Source organism: Equus quagga, chromosome 7 (genome assembly GCF_021613505.1).
Source record: "Equus quagga isolate Etosha38 chromosome 7, UCLA_HA_Equagga_1.0, whole genome shotgun sequence".
In the NCBI taxonomy this organism is placed as follows: Eukaryota; Metazoa; Chordata; class Mammalia; order Perissodactyla; family Equidae; genus Equus; species Equus quagga.
Genome location: NC_060273.1, coordinates 22,651,408 through 22,667,499, shown reverse-complemented (window position 1 = coordinate 22,667,499; position 16,092 = coordinate 22,651,408). Strand labels below are relative to the sequence as shown.

The following is a 16,092-nucleotide window of genomic DNA, read 5'->3' as shown; positions in this document are numbered from 1 at the left end:
AGAACTCTCAAAAACACACTGCAGAATAGGCCTTATAATCCCTGTTTTGAAGGCCAAGCAAATTCAGGGTTAGAGGTTAGTAATTAGTTTGCCTAAAGTACACACAGCTAGAAAACAAAGAAACTAGGGGAATAGTTCTAAGAAGACAGGAGAAGTAAAGATACAAAAGGTCAGCCTCTAGCCTAAAGAAAAGAGGGGCAGGCAGGGTTGAGGTAGGGCCCCTAACCCTGGGGGCACCTACTTACCTGGAGGGGGTGGACATCAGTGGCCCTTAGCACCAGAGAGGCGGTGCTGAAGCAGATGCCTGGGGTGATGAAAGAGGAGGTAACAGGTCGAGGGTCAAACAGGTTTGGATGATTGCAGACTTTTCGCAGCTGCATCAAAATGTTGATGACGCTCATGAAATGGCCCGTGGCTAGTGTCTCCTTAGTTCTGGGAGAGAGGGAAAATAAATAAGGCATCCTGACAGTCACCTCTGCTCTAATCTAGGGTCCCAGGGCCCACCCTCAGTCCTCCCTTACGTAGTCTGTGCCATGAAGTCATCATAGAGACAGCGTTGGCGCTTGGAGAGCCGGCAGCGGATAACATGCTCATACTTTTTAGGCATCTGCTTCTCAACATCCACCTTAACTCGGCGCAGCAAAAAAGGCCGCAAAACCTAAAAGCAAATAAGCAGGAGGCTGACAGGAGAACAGCGGGTACTGAGACCCAGCCTAGCCCCTTTAGCTGGGTCTTGGCCCCATGACTGGCTGAGCACTGGCTTAGTCCATCAGTAAACATTCATGGAGCCATGCAGCATGCCAGCAACCAATCACACAGATAAATCAGATGACAGCCCTCCTCTCGGGGAATTTACTGTCTGCTGAAGGAGACAGATATAAAGATGATGATACCACAACATAAGAAGCAATAAAAGGAAGCACTGAGGGCAGAGCAACTAACTATGCAAGAGGGATGACTCAAATTACATTTCAAGGAGTAAGTGTAAATTTACGAGATTACAAAAACAAATCCAGGATAGAAGCTAAGAACAAAAATTGTGGCAGTCACAGCAGCATAGATAACAAAAGGCAAATCTGAGATCTCAGGAGGTAAAATCTGATAGGACACAGTGATCAAGTTGACGTGGAAGAAGTGAAAGAAGGGAGAGAAGAGGAAGGAAGAGGTATAGTTAAGGAAGACTTCTTGGTTTCTAGTTTGATTTACCAAAATGATGGTGTGACTGACCAAAATGGAGTCGAAATAATAGGCTATAAGGCTTGAGATGTTTGACTTAGAAGAGAGTGAGTTCAAGAGGAACTTTCAATTAAAGACATCAAGTCAGAAACTGAAATACAAGTCAAGTGATCTAGAGTCAAGAGATTAAAAATACAAACTGGAGAGTCTTTAAAGCCTCATGAATGAGTAAACCTGTAAGATATGTAAATTGGGAAACAAAAAAGTAAAGATCAGGGGCCAGCCCGGTGGCACAGCAGTTAAGTGTGCACCTTCCGCTTTGGCGGGCCCGGGGTTGGCTGGTTCGGATCCCGGGTGTGGACATCGCACCGCTTGGCAAGCTATGCTGTGGTAGGTGCCCCATATATAAAAAAGAGGACGATTGGCAGCAGATGTTAGCTCAGGGCTAATCTTCTTCTTCAAAAAAAAAGTAAAGATCAGAATGCTGAGAGATGTTATTTAAAAGCTGGACAAAAGAAAAGGAGCCAGAGAAAACAAACAAACAAGAAAAGAGAACAAAACAAAAATATGAAGCTGAGGAAAGCCAGGTAAAGAGAAATCTAAGCAGGGACCAAGCAACAGTATTATTCTACTCAGAGAATAAGGAGAGAAATGTCACCATTAAAGAAAACAAGTAGAATGATGACTAAGTTGAGGTCACTCAATTTCCAGGGTTAGTCACTAGAACACCGCAGCATGACAATTGGTGAAATAAGCCTAGCACTGACTTCTCTCTCCCTAAGGGTTTTCTGGGTATTGCCTTTAGTTCCTCACTATTTCCAATACTGTTGACAAACTGTCACAGGCCCTACCTTATGGAGGCGTTTGACTAGACCTTCATTGTACTCTTGGCTGCCCTCAATCATGCCAGTTAGGGGGTTAGAGAACCATTCTTTGAACTCCCGATGAGACTGGAAGACATGGGGCATCAAAAAGTGCATCAAGGACCACAGCTCCATAAGACTGTTCTGCAAGGGAGTTCCTGTCAGGAGCAGGCGTCTCTGGCTGCAAAGAGACAGAGGGATTTAGAGGGAGGATGGTCAGCAAGGCCCAACCTTCCAAGCATCCTAACTTTCAGGCCTAGTCAACCCTCCCACAAATTCCCATCTCCATCTCCACCTGTTGAAATTGAGCAGTGATTGCCAGCGCTGTGACTTGAAGTTCTTGATGTTCTGAGCCTCATCCAGAATGAGATAGCGCCAGTTCTTGCGGCGGAAGGCCTGGTGGTCCTGCAGCACCAGCTTGTAAGACGTGATACACACATGGAAGGCATTGGGCTTGGTCCAGCCCTGAAGTAGCAGGAGAAAGCAGGAGATAGTGGGGTGAAAAGAAAAGAAACGGCAAAGGAAGACATGCTAAGGTTTTCAAGGGACAGAAATCAGAAAAGTCCCAAGTACAGAACAGAGCAACAGAAACAGGAGGGAAAGGAACTCATCTGAGGAAAGGGCCCAACAGTAAAAGAGGCACTGATGGGGGGGATCACATGGTGGAACGAACCTGCCGCTTGAGCTTCCTCTCTTTCTGGGCTCCATAGTAAGTGAGGATTTTAAAGCTAGGGCACCAACGTTTCAGCTCCATTTCCCAGTTCAACATCACACTGGTGGGAACAATGATCAAATGGGGACCCCAGTTACCTGTTTAGCAAAAGGATGAGAGATGTACAACATGGTGATTATAGTTAATAATAGTGTATTGCAATGGAAAGTTGCTAAGAGTAGATCTTAAAAGTTCTCAACACAAGAATTTTTCTATAACTGTGTATGGTGATGATGTTAATTAACTTATTTTGCCAATCATTTAGCAATGTATACAAATTTTGATTCATTACGTTGTACGCCTCAAACCAATATAATGCTGTGTGTCAATTATACCTCAGTTAAAAAAAATAAGGTTCAGAAAGATTTTAAACAGAGAAATTTAAAAAAAAAAAAAAGAATAAGAGATAAGGAAATATAAACCTTGGAGTTCTGGTTCCCCAGGTCTAACCCTGACCACTCTATCCTAATGGCCCTTTCTAAGAATCTTAGCACCTATGCTGGTCTCTCTCTACAGTTACGGTCCAGAGTCAATGAAGGTACTAAGAGAGCAAGAAAAGAGTGAGTGTTTCACCATCCTGCAGCTAGAGTCACCATTAAACAAGCTTCTCAGGGAGCTGGCCAAGGAGACCCAAGAGAAAGGGCCCTGCCTAGTTACCTTTCTCACAAGCCAAGTGGGCAAGCAGGGAGATGGTCTGGATTGTTTTGCCTAGCCCCATCTCATCAGCAAGAATGCCATTAAGCTTCTTCTCATACATAGTAACCAGCCAGTCCAGCCCAATGTGTTGGTACTCCCGGAGCTGGCCCCGCAAGAGCAGGGGGATGGGTGTCTTCACCTGGTAGGGAGGAAAAGACGTGTCACTGTGGAACTGAGGCATCTGTCATCACTGAGAAACAGAAAAGTCAAGATATGAGAAAGCAAAAGCTGAGGCTTGGGGATACCTGGGTAGTGGCCAAGGTGTAACCCTTGGGCTGGAGACTTTCAGCTGCTGCAGCGATGTCAGTAATTTCTTTCTTAGGGCCTAGAGTGGTGGTGGGCCCAGGGGTGGGAGGTCCACTGCCACCATCTACCTCACTCCGTTCTTCATCCCGGGCAAGCAAGTACTCCACCCCAAAGTCATCATCTTCCTCCTCTTCCTCATCTGCTTGGCTCTGTGACTGGGACTCCTCAGATTCATCAGATTCAGATTCTTCTGATTCTGAACTTCCACTTGTTTCCTCCTCCTCTGAATGCTCATCTTCCTCATCCTCGCTCTGCTCCTCAGCAGAGTCTAAAGCACAAGACCAAGGCTTAGTGCTCACCATACCTGCTTCTCTAGTGCCTGCCCTCCCCAGCTCCTGCCTTATGACCACACAGTCACCTGACTGACTGCTACTATCCTCTTGAGGAGCCTCTTCAGCTTCTGTGGCCCCCTCTGGTTCAAAGTCAGAGCTGTTAGCCTCAACCTCATCTTCATCTTCCTCTTCACTACTCCCAGAACCTGGTGCAGAGGCATCAGAAGCATAGGCTCCTGCATACTGCTGCAGTAGCTCCTCCACAGACAGCTCACCTGGAAGAGAAACGAAGTAAGCTTTTGGGTACTTCGAAGAGAAGGGAGAAGAGGAAGTCTAAGTGGTGCCAGTTCATTTTACCTAGGTTTCTGTAGTCACTGCTAGGCCCAGGTCCGAGGGGAGCTAAGAGTTTACTTTCAGCACCAGCTACTAAAGCCAAGCCCTACAACCTGGGCTAGAACCATGGATAGTGCTGCCTTCTGCTGGGAAGGACAGTATCAGTCTCATGAACCCCCCTTTTAAGGTACAAGTCAAACATAGCCACTATCATCTTCCAACGGCTCTCCTCTCCACCGAGCTCTCACATCACTTTGTTCAAACTTCCATCATAACCAGTCATCATAATGTATTTATAATTATTCATTTTTAAACCTTTGTCTTCAGATCTGGAGTCCCTCCGGGGGGATAAAAAGTGTCTTATTCATCGCTTTATCCCTGACATTCTGCACAGAGGAGATACCAAGTGGATGCTCAGTAAAACGTCAGGCGAGTGTCACCTTCTCGAGCCAACTCGCTCAGCTCCATGGCATGATCCACCTCCCCTTCCAACTGCTCCTCAGCTGCGATGGTGTCCTCTTCATCCTCCGCTAGGAAAGAGAATGAAGCAAGATCAGTGGGGACAGAGGCATAGGACACAGTCCAAATAGAAGAGGTGAGAAAACCTGAAACATTAGGTCCAGACAATTCAAGAGTAAGGGGCAACACGATAAAGAGAACAGGCCTGACCTTCATCCTCATTGGCAGTAAACTCTTCGTCATCCTCATCTGCATGCCAAGGTTTTTTGTTGCACTGTGTGACAGAGGAGGGTGTGGGCTTTACCTGTATGGCAAAGGATGAAAAGGGAAAGGGCCCAAGGTTAGAGCAGCAAGAGAAAGTCACAATGTTAAGTAAGATGTCAGAAAACAGTCTCCCTGTCCCATTGAGTGACAGCTGCCACTGGCACAGTCCCAGGGCAAGGATGCAATCAAGGGTTTTCTTTCAGCACCAGCTACCAAATCCTGGCCCAACTGTCTGGGGGAGGACCTGTGAAAGTGCTAGATAAGAAATACAAGCCCCCAACACCATCCGCATGCACTCAGATTTATGGAGAAACAGAGAGCTCAGGTCCAAAACAGACTTCAAGGTTACCATCCCAGCTCCAAACCTACAAAGCAGTAACGGAGTATTAGTATTAGTACTCCATTTCATGGAAGTAGCAAGGGCCAGAATAAGAATTTTTTCAAGGTCACAAAGCAATTCTAATACAGTACACTCTTGTACAGCAGCAGAAACTCTGTTCATTTCAGACTATAACTTGCCCCAAACCTAGATTCTTCCCTATCCATGCCCAAATGAGAGCTCAATTGCCCTTAACCAGGGAGGACTTCTGAAAAGCAGGACCAATCTTACAGACCAGAACTCAATCCTTTAACCTCTCCCTCTGCTCCCACTCTGAGCCTTCCCTCTACCCTTTCTGCCTATACCTTCAACACCTGAGAAGGCTCTTCTTCACCACCTTCTTCAGGCCCATCTCGGGTGTCACTATCACGAGATGAGGGGGTTCTCGAGGGGCTGGAAGGCCCTCCTAGCAGCTGAGGGGGGAGGGAACGGAGCAGCTCTTCCAGTGGCAGTTCTCCCTCACGTCGAAGCAGCTCAATCTCACGTCTCTGGGTCTCTGCATCATTGCCTTCCTGCTGTTCTTCAACCTCAATTGTCTCCTCATCATCCTCTTCCTCCTCCTCTTGGGGTTGGAAGTCCCCATCTATAGCAGGAGAACAAGGTCACAAAGTCCACGGGGCCCTGCAAGCCACAGGGTGGGTTTTCAGCTCTGGAAAGGGTACATGAGGAAGAGTAACAGAGCCAAAGAGGACACAAACCTTCATCATCCAGCCGGGCAACTGGGGGTGGAGGACTAGAGGCAGCTGAGGAAGAGCCAAGGCAAGGAGAAGAGCCAGCTTTGCTGGAGGCTAGTGGCTGGTTGAGGCTCTGAGACAGAAGGTCTGAGTACTTTTCAGTTTGCCCCACAATGAAGTCCAGGTGCAAGTCCAGAGCTTTTTTGCGCTTTTCCTCGAGTCGGGACTGTTGCTTGAATTGCACCACCTGCCACAAACATGAAATGGACAGGTCACCAAGATAATCTTTTATTCATGTACTCTTTCACTCAACATTTAGGGAAGCCTCCTGTATGCTAGGCTCTGGGTTGATTTTTCAGGAAGAGTTAAATGACCTTAAAGGTGCTTCTGAGGAAAGCACAAAGGGGGCACAGGGAAAGAGCCAGCTTAACTTTAGGCAGCAGAGAAAGATTTGCAAACGTGTTTGGAACTGAATCTTAAAAAGATTAAGTAGGTGTTCCCTAAGTGGAAATGAGGAGAAAGGCATTCTCAGCAACAGAAAGAGCATGCGTAAATAGCCAGGGACGTGCTAAAGAAAGTATGCCTGAAGTGGAAAAGAGAGGAAAGGAACTGGCAGAGATAAAACTGAAAATGTAGACAGAAGCCACATAGTACTTAGGAAACAATTCAACTTAATATACGGCAACAGCTTAATTAATGAGAACTTTGACAGTACGTAAGTAGGTAAATGGCACTGGCAGGTTTTAGAAAAAAGCATGCTTAGGGGCTGGCCCCGTGGCCAAGTGGTTAAGTTCGCGAGCTCCGCTGCAGGCGGCCCAGTGTTTCGTTGGTTTGAATCCTGGGCACGGACATGGCACTGCTCATCAGACCACAGTGAGACAGCGTCCCACATGCCACAACTAGAAGGACCCACAACAAAGAATATACAACTATGTACCGGGGGGCTTTGGGGAGAAAAAGGAAAAAAATAAAATCTTTAAAAAAAAAAAAAAGCATGCTTAATGTGCTGCAAAGGACAGATGGCGTAGTGAGGTCCAGAAGACCTATTAACAACCCCCAAAGGCAGGGCCCATATTTTCCCACTGTACTTCTTTCTTCTTCAAAGCACTCAATGCTAGAAAGGTCCAATGCACAACAGCAATGTCATCAGAATTGCTTGAAATTGTAATATTCACTTTCTCAAAGAGAAATTTTGACCATTCCTGTTACCATGCTACCCAACAAACCCAATGTGTTTCCCTTTCCCAATCCTTGCTGCCTACCTTCTCCACGCTGCTCCAGAACTGCCTGACATCCTTGGCCATGGTGGAGGCAATTCGGCGCAGCTTGGCCTGCTCCTCCCTCCGGGCCCGTTCCTCTTTCTGCCGCTGCTCCTCGTGGTGCCGGATCACCATGCGCACCACCTGTGGGAACGAGGGACCAACGTGAAAATACTCCAAGGCCAGACTCCTGCCCCCTCCCAAAGTCAAAAGCAAAGAGAATAATCAAGGCCAAAAAATCTGGGAAGTCAGCGCTTGCCTCGACATTATGTGCATTAATAAGCACCCTACCACTGTTATGTTTGATTCCCTTCCAACCAACCCACCTGTTAAGGAAAAGCAAACCTGAAATGGAAGGTAGGCCCAGTTGAGGATATACCTTACGGGCCACACCCCGTTTCCAACGACGCTCCTGAGCAAAGTCAGCAGAGAGCCACTGCATCTCCTCACATAGATAGTCCCAGTGGCCTTTGGGGCGGGGAGGCTCAGGTACTTTAGGCAGCCTCTTCAGTGACCAGAAACCCTCCTTCCGCAGCTCCGCAATCCGAGTCTCAATCTCAGCCTCCTAAGGAGAGAGCTAGGTCAACCAACTTACTAGACATATACTCCACTTCATGACCATGGCTGAATATTCTACTCTCTGAGTAGAGATATTCTGCAGAGAGATATTCTACTCTCTACAGGTAAGTAAGAGTATCAGGGAGATTGTGATTTACTTGAGATCACACAGCCAGGAAGTCTAAGAGCTAGAAATTAAAAATAGGTCTAATGACTCTAGACATCAGACTTCATGCTCTTTCCATTATATCACACAATCTCCATGCCCCATGAATATAGATGAGACTTGGGAAAACATATCCCAAGGGTAGTTTCACAGAGACACAAGAAGTACAGGCTTCTTTACTGATTCTAGATACAAGGGATCTTCATCACTGTAGAATTCTACTTACGCAACAGTATATTCATACTTAGAAATACACTATACAACCCAATTTACACAATCCTTTGTTTTTAAAAAATGCTATTTTTTGGGGCTGGCCCCGTGGCCGAGTGGTTAAGTTCACGTGCTCTGCTGCAGGCGGCCCAGTGTTTCGTTGGTTCGAATCCTAGGCACAGACATGGCACTGCTCATCAAACCACGCTGAGGCAATGTCCCACATGCCACAACTAGAAGGACCCACAATGAACAATATACAACCATGTACCAGGGGGCTTTGGGGAGAAAATGGAAAAAAATAAAATCTTTAAAAAAAATGCTATTTTTGTAAAAATCTATTTTTCTTTGGAAAATACTGAAAAGTTACACACAAAAAGATTAATAATGGTTAGTATGACAAAAAGGTAACACTGTTTCTACACTGATTATATTTCATAAGGAAAAAAATGAAAGCATTTGAAATTTTCTTTAACGGAGGTGACTAAAAAACTCAGGACAACGGCCCTCAATATTCTTGTCCTCTCCTGACAAAAACTAAATCACCACTTCGGCGGCCTGGGGTTCGTCAGTTCGGATCCCGGGTGTGGACATCAAAAAAAGAAGCAAACCCTAAATCAGAGGAAATGACAGCCAGAAATGAGACAGGGAACTAAATGGCCTGATGGTGAAGGAAACATCAAGAGACATGGGTATTAGACTAATGGCCCTCAAATTTGAGTATGCATCAGAACCATCTGGAGGGCTTTTTCAGACAGATTGCTGGGGCCCACCCCTACAGTTTATTTATTTATTTTTTTTTAAGGAAGATTAGCCCTGAGCTAACTGCTGCCAATCCTCCTCTTTTTGCTGAGGAAGACTGGCCCTGAGCTAACATCCGTGCCTATCCTCCTCTACTTTACATGTGGGACGCCTACCACGGTATGGCTTTTGCCAAGCAGTGCCATGTTCTCACCCAGGATCCGAACCAGCGAACCCTGGGCCGCCAAGAAGCACAACGTGTGCACTTAACCGCTGCGCCACCAAGCCGGCCCCCACCCCTACAGTTTAAATGGGTAGGGGGAAGAGGGGGACCAAGAATTTGCAGTTCTAACAAATTGCCAGGTGATGCTGCTGCTGCTGGCTTAGAAACCACACTCACCACTGGAAAAGTGTAAAAGAGGCTACAGGATAGAAATGAGAAGTAGAAACCAGTACATCTTAAGAACCTTACAGTTTACAAAGCACTTGCATGTCTATTTTCTCCTTTAATTTAAACCTCTTACCAACCTATAAACTATTAAACCATCCCTATTTTATAGAAAAGGAAATGACGCTCAGAGTTCAAGTGACTTGCTCAAGATCATATAAGTTAAGGCAGAGCCTATACTCTAAATCCATGACAGGAAAGAAATGTAAAATACCCATGGGACATAGGAGTTCAGGGAAGAAGACTCCCAAGAATTCTCACGGGTCTTCCCAATACGTACATGCTTGGCCTGCTCTGCAATCTCAGCATGGCTCTTCTCCCATTTTGGGCCCTTGTTAGCCAGGTCAGCAGCCTGGGGTAAGCTAAGCCCCTCCAGGGGCACTGTGGCACCATCTGGGGGCCCTGGAGGTCCATCCAGAGAGGAATCTTGAGCTATATGCTGGGGGGAGATGCCACCTGCCCCACTAGAGGCTGGGGAACTGGATGAGGCAGGGGACACAGGATTGCTGCCTGTCATGCCGTCCGACACCATCTAGAAAAGGGGAAAATGATAGATAAAATGAATCCTTAGCACTGTACCACGAGTTTTAAGTACACTATTTCCTTCTATCTTCACAAAAAAAACCTCTGGAGTAAGACATCAACCTTATTTTTATAAACACAAACATTTGGAATAAAGTTTTAATAAGGGGCTCAATATGGCAGAGCCAAGTTTATGGCAGATGCTTGGCATGCAAGAGAAGTTATAGCCTGACATTTATGCAGTTCCCAAATCCAAGAATACTACTATAGCGTATGATTTCATATTTTTAATGATCCTTTCAGAACCTCAATGATTTCACTCACATAAACAACTCCCTATTTTTCCCTCCTTTTCAGAGCAAGCATGGCAGATTCACCTATGCAAATAAATGTGAGCTACCACTAAATTCAAAGGGCATCAAAAAAAACAAAATCACCTAAACCTCTACAATCATGACAAGCCTTGGTAGTTTCCTTTACTAGAGAGGTGGGAGGTGGGAAAGGGGGTTGGTCACTGTTTTCAAACACCCACCTACTACTTTACAAGGTACTGCACAAGCAATAAAAAGTAGAGAACAAAATCCTACTTAAATGTGGACAGTGAGAGGGAACTCACAAAATTCACTTTAGCACACAAGCCTCAAAGTATGCCAGTCAAATTCCTACCTCAGCTAAATAACAAAAGACTACATGTTGCAAAATTTCCCAGCTGCTCAGGAAAATTATAAATATAAAATCCATAACCATCAAAAGTCTGACGTAACGCAAACTGAGATCTACTCAGTTTCAAAAGCCATGATTTTTTTCCCCATCCCCTTTATTTCCCTATGAGGAAAAAAATGAACACTACGCATCATCCACAACGCTTACCTTGTTCCAGTTCTGAAACAAACTGAGCTGTTCTCAAAGCACAGTCTTAGAAGCATGTTGTCCCAACCTCCATTTCCAATCTGGCCTAATTCAACCTTTTTCAGGTAATAAGGAGTTCCCACACTCTTAGAGATCGATGTTCCACTACTGTCAAGTAAAATGTGAGCATGCAACAGGCCTGACGGCCCACTTTAACAGCAAACTTTCTCCAAAGTCAGCTACCTAGGGAGCCAGGATCATGGCAATATTACTAAGACCTGCCACATTTCTTCTGCCTCAGAGCCAGTAGCCCTCTGAAACAGAAACAGAGAAGCAGAAACAGAGGAGCCCTCTCCACTTTCAAACCTGTGAATGCAGGATTGGGAGCTGAGGGTGAGCAGGGGAGGGGCTGCTCTGCATGGTCCCACTCCCAGGCTCCTCTTTGGATGCCTGTAGAATGACTGGGTCGTTGTCACCACTGCTGCTGGCCGAGGGGCTGGCGTCCGGCTGCAGGGCATGCTGGGAGCTGGCCTCATTCTGGGCCACCGGCCACCGGGACCCGCCTTCCAGGGCCCGGGGCCCACTAGGGCGTCCCAGTCTCCGCTCAGGTCCACTGGCCTCTGGAGCACCTTAAGTAAGGTAAAAACAGTAGAAATTAGATTTTAAAAGATTAAAGAATCTTTTAAAAAACTACGAATCACATAAAGAATAAAGATAAATGAACATAGTGATTATACCCTACATTTCTTGAGCATCTACTATGTGTCAAATACTAAGTGCTTACTTGATGTGTTCTATAATCCTCACATCTACCCTATGAACCAGATACTTTTCATGCTATAATAAATGTTTATTTAGTTCCTTCTACATACTGAGGATAGAACCATACAGAAAAGACCCCTGACCTAAATGGAGCTTACACTCTAATATTTCCTTTATTTTATAAGGGAGAAGATCAGAACATAAAAAGGTCAAATGGTTTGCATAAGATCACATAGTAAGGAAGTGGTAGAAAGAGACCTTAAACCTAGGTGATCTGATGCCAAAATGATGGCGAGGGTGCTACTCTCCTTGGTAGAGTCAGGATGATCAGATCTTTCTCTAACCATAGCCCCAATTGTGTTGTTGCACCACTATTTTCAAACCACAAGTCATTAACCTAAAATTTCTCTAATTACCTCAAACACTTCTCCCATTAGCACCAATACACAAAACGGTATCTGCATCCTCACCTGTGTGAGCTGAGACCACACTCCCTGTGAAAGTCTGTACTTCCACGGTGCCGCCGTACTGAGGGGAATCACGCCTGAAACAAACAGAAGGGGAGACAGCAACAGTGAGGAACCAATCCATATTTACCAACATCCATCAAAGCCTTCTTTACACCAGCTTTGAAGGCTTTTAAATATACCCAAATCAGTCTAAAGACTGACAAGAGTTATAGTAGTAGGAAAAGTTCACATTTCGGAAAAACGAAAGCAAAGTACACTTTGTGAAAACACAATTCCTTAGGGACATAAAATTCTGGCTGGGGGGGAGAAGAGGGAAGTGAAGAAAAAAAAGTTTAAAAAGCTTAAGTGTAAAAGGCTCCAACTACTCAGTGGAGGGCAAATAATGCAAAAAAAGCTGTCACATCCAGAAGCTCAAAAGGCGCTGGCTGCCTGGGAGCCTGCTCACCTTTCCAGTGAGAGCTGAACACAGTCACAGGAGAATCCACCCTTCCTCAGGGCAGGGCCCTGTGCCTGCTGTACCTGGACCGTAAGACACTTCCCCAAGCACAAGAACTACAGCAAGAGACTAGAGGAGCACTCAGATATGAGGAAGGGAGCACAGCCAAGCACCAGACCCCGGAAACAGGTAGAGTAAATCCACACAAGGCCCGGAAGTGTTTCCTCAGTTTAAGGAAATTCCTTAACCACGGTGCTGCCTTTGATTCACTCCCTCCTCCACAACAGATTCCCAGGACCCAAGCTAACCAGAATCCAAGAAGCCTGAACTCTTGACCCCAGGCTTCATTACTGTCTCCCAACTCCTCCCAACAGACTGACCCAGCGTGACCCCTGACCTCTGTCCCAAGTTGCCACCAGCCCTAAGATAGCCCCGCCCCCTCCTAGACTCCCACCCCACCCAACGTGTGCGACAGGCTGGGGGGAGGGGCCCGCGCGTGCGCGGCTGGAGGCGGAGTGAGCCGGCTGCGCGCACCGCCTGGGGGCTCCCGCCAGAACCCAAACCCACGCACACGAGGGTCGCAGGGCTGAAAAGCCTGCCCGTCAGGGAGCCCCCCCACCACCACCAGACCGAGAAAAGCTGAGATAAGGGAGGGTTTGTGCCGCCAGGTCCTGGTCCCTGACTGGATATGGTGGGCACGCGCCCCGACTACTTGACCCACGCCCCCCACTCCTCTTCCCGCGCGTCCCTGACGGGGGAGGGGGGGGGTGCTGGGGTTGGTGGGCGGGCAAGAGCGCACCTGGGTCTGTCCTCTCAGGGCTCGCTCGCTCGCTCAGGCACGCGTGCGCAGATGGGCGGGAGGGGAGAGGAGACGCGCCTGGGCCCAGTGCCGGCCGGCCTGGCCCCTCTCAGCCAGTCTCTATGGGCGCGCGCCGACAGCCTCGCGCACCGGCCCCGGGGCCCCGGCCGAAGGTGCGCGCGCAGCACCCCGGGAAGGTGGGAGGGGAGGCGGTGGCGGAAAGATGCGCGCGCAGTCACCCGTCAGGGGAGGGGGAACTGTGGAGCGTCCGCCATCTTGTCTCCCTCTCCTTACCTGCGTCCTCGGGGGCGTGGGCACCACCCCCCCTCCCGCCGAGGAGCGGGGAGGGCCCCCTCTTGGCTGCCGCCTTCGCGGCCTTTAAATTCCCCTGGGGCCCGTGGCTACTGCCACCGCCTTGCTTCCACTGCCTCCTCTCACGGCACAGAGATGCGGGCGGTGGGTGGGAAAAATGAGAGACGCTACTCCCAGCGAACCGCCGCCGCCGCTTCCGAGGCCTCACCAAAATGGCCGCCGCCGTCTCGGCCGCCACCACCAGCACCACCACCACCACAGCTCACTATCGCTACCGCCGGCGCGGCCCGTCCTCTCGCGAGAGACGGTAGCTGGAGGTTGGGGGAGCGGGAAAGCTCGCGTGCTAGCGTAGGGCGCCGCCCAAAGGGCAAGGCAGGCTGGGAGATGTAGTCAGCCGGAGGCTCCGCGGCTGCCCCGAGGCAGAGCATCGTTATCCTGCGACACAGAAGCTGCCGCTGAGGCTGCGTTGCGGCTGCCAACTCGGACCAGTCCCTCCTCTTTTAGTAGATCACCCAGAGAGCTGAAGAAATTTGTTAGATACTTTCAGCAAATTAGCATTGGAGCCTGGGCCTCTGGATTCCCACAGCAGTCCACTTAGAGATGCTTCGTTTTACGTGAGGGTGGTATTCTCGATAGCTCCCAAGCACCTATGTCATCTGTTGGCTAACCTTCTAGGTTAAGAACCCCTTTGAGGGGCCTGCCCTGTGGAATAGTGGTTAAGTTGAGCACGCTTTGCTTTGGAGGCCTGGGTTCCCAGTCAGGATCCCAGGCAGGGACCTACACTGCTCATCAGCCATGCTGTGGCTGTGACCAGCATATAAAGTGGAGGAAGATTGGCGCAGATGTTAGCTCAGGGCTAATCTTCCTCAGAAAAAAAAGAAAGAAAGAAAACCCTTTGAGAATCTGATACCATCACCCCAGAATAGGATAAGAGTAACAGACACCTGTACTGAGGCGACTTTGTGCACTGGTTATCTCTTTTAATCAGAACAATGCTCCATTTTACAAATGAATTGAGGCTTATAGATTAGCTACTGACAGAACCCAAAGCCAAGATTCCTAGCAAAGCCGTCTAAGTCCCAAGGATACACACTCTCACAAAATTTGCCACCTCAGCCCACCCCAGGACCCAGGTTAAAAAGCCCTAATAGGCCAGCTCGGTGGTGCAGCAGTTAAGTAAGCACATTGCACTTTGGTGGCCCAGGGTTCGCTGGTTTGGATCCCCGGGTGTGGACCTGGCACCCCTTGGCACGCCATGCTGTGGTAGGCGTCCCACATATAAAGTAGAGGAAGACGGGCTTGATGTTAGCAAAAAGAGCAGGATAGGCAGCAGTTGGCTCAGGGCTAATCTTCCTAAAAAAAAAGCCCTAATAAAGCTCTCATCATCCACTCAGTTTAGCTCTTCCCTGTTCTACTCCAAGAGTTGATCATTGTCTCTGTGTGTCATTGATGTAAAGTCTTGTTTTCCTTACAGCAACGACCAGGTGTTGAAAACTCAAAAACCTAAATGGGCTTGGAAGGTAATGTAAATAAAGCAAAAAGGGCAGGTGAGGAGAGTGAGGAACAGGAGGCCATATGCTCTGTCCAAAAGGAACAGCCACTGTTCAAACCCCTATTCCAGTGGTCACCTTACAGGAAGGTCTAAGGGTGAGATTCAGCCCACCAGCTCCCAATTTGCTACCTCTGGCCTCTGCTGGAGCCTCAAGGCATATAGAAGCTCCCAGGACAGATTGATTGAATAAGTGGATGGATGCCCATCCATTTAGGCCCAGTTCAGGGCTTTTTTTCAGGCCAAGCTTACATATTTCTGAAAACCCCATCGTAGAACCACGCTGAGCTCCCAAGAGATCTTTTGCCTCTTGGCCCTCCCATATACACTTTCATCCTTTCTCAACTATTTGTCCTTTGAAATCCAGCTCAAGAGCCACACACACATAAAATCAAAACAAGAAGAATATTTTGTGATATGTGAAAATTATATGTAATTCAAATTTCAGTGTCCATAACTAAAGGTTTATTGACGCCCAACCATGTCCATTCATTTACATAGCATCTATGGCTGCTTTCCTGCTACAAGAGCAGAGCTGAGTAGTTGCAACAGAGTCCATAGGCCCACAAAGCCTGAACTATTTTCTGTCTGACACTTTGCAAAAAAGTTTGCTGGGCCTGTCCCGGTGGCCTAGTGGTTAAATTTGGCACACTCTGCTTTGGCAACTGGGTTTGGGTCCCCAGCCATGGACCTACACCACTCCACTGTCAGTGGCCGTGCTGTGGTGGCAGCTCACATACAAAAAGAGGAAGATGGGCAGTGGATATTAGCTCAGGGCAAATATTCCTCGGCAAAAAAAAAAAAAAGTTTGCTGATCCCTGTTCTAAATCTTGATCTGGATGAGGTCACAACCATAGATATAAACATGCAAACATTC

General features: G+C 47.7%; 1 protein-coding gene and 1 non-coding gene across 5 annotated transcripts in view; both read right to left on the bottom strand.

Moving 5' to 3' along the window:
* Positions 1 to 13,947, bottom strand: part of SRCAP (Snf2 related CREBBP activator protein) — a 32,746-nt gene extending 18,799 nt beyond the window's left edge. The window contains exons 1-18 of one of the 4 annotated variants that reach the window (XM_046668312.1): positions 13,875 to 13,947; positions 12,120 to 12,193; positions 11,254 to 11,516; positions 9,797 to 10,048; positions 7,773 to 7,958; positions 7,397 to 7,537; positions 6,159 to 6,381; positions 5,766 to 6,043; positions 5,028 to 5,121; positions 4,799 to 4,888; positions 4,112 to 4,300; positions 3,693 to 4,021; positions 3,409 to 3,586; positions 2,713 to 2,849; positions 2,335 to 2,504; positions 2,028 to 2,220; positions 522 to 658; positions 246 to 432 (exon numbers count right to left, since the gene is read on the bottom strand). In XM_046668312.1, coding sequence (XP_046524268.1) covers positions 246 to 432; positions 522 to 658; positions 2,028 to 2,220; positions 2,335 to 2,504; positions 2,713 to 2,849; positions 3,409 to 3,586; positions 3,693 to 4,021; positions 4,112 to 4,300; positions 4,799 to 4,888; positions 5,028 to 5,121; positions 5,766 to 6,043; positions 6,159 to 6,381; positions 7,397 to 7,537; positions 7,773 to 7,958; positions 9,797 to 10,048; positions 11,254 to 11,307 — 2,838 coding nt within the window. In that variant the 5' untranslated portion in view covers positions 11,308 to 11,516; positions 12,120 to 12,193; positions 13,875 to 13,947. Of the gene's footprint in view, positions 1 to 245; positions 433 to 521; positions 659 to 2,027; positions 2,221 to 2,334; positions 2,505 to 2,712; positions 2,850 to 3,408; positions 3,587 to 3,692; positions 4,022 to 4,111; positions 4,301 to 4,798; positions 4,889 to 5,027; positions 5,122 to 5,765; positions 6,044 to 6,158; positions 6,382 to 7,396; positions 7,538 to 7,772; positions 7,959 to 9,796; positions 10,049 to 11,253; positions 11,517 to 12,119; positions 12,194 to 13,354; positions 13,595 to 13,648 lie in introns of those variants that run through there. The other 3 variants (XM_046668310.1, XM_046668313.1, XM_046668311.1) reach the window with 3 other exon arrangements.
* Positions 5,212 to 5,340, bottom strand: LOC124243149 (small nucleolar RNA SNORA30/SNORA37 family). The gene has a single exon (XR_006889643.1). It is a non-coding gene; the product is annotated as a small nucleolar RNA SNORA30/SNORA37 family (small nucleolar RNA).
* Positions 13,948 to 16,092: the final 2,145 nt, after the last annotated feature.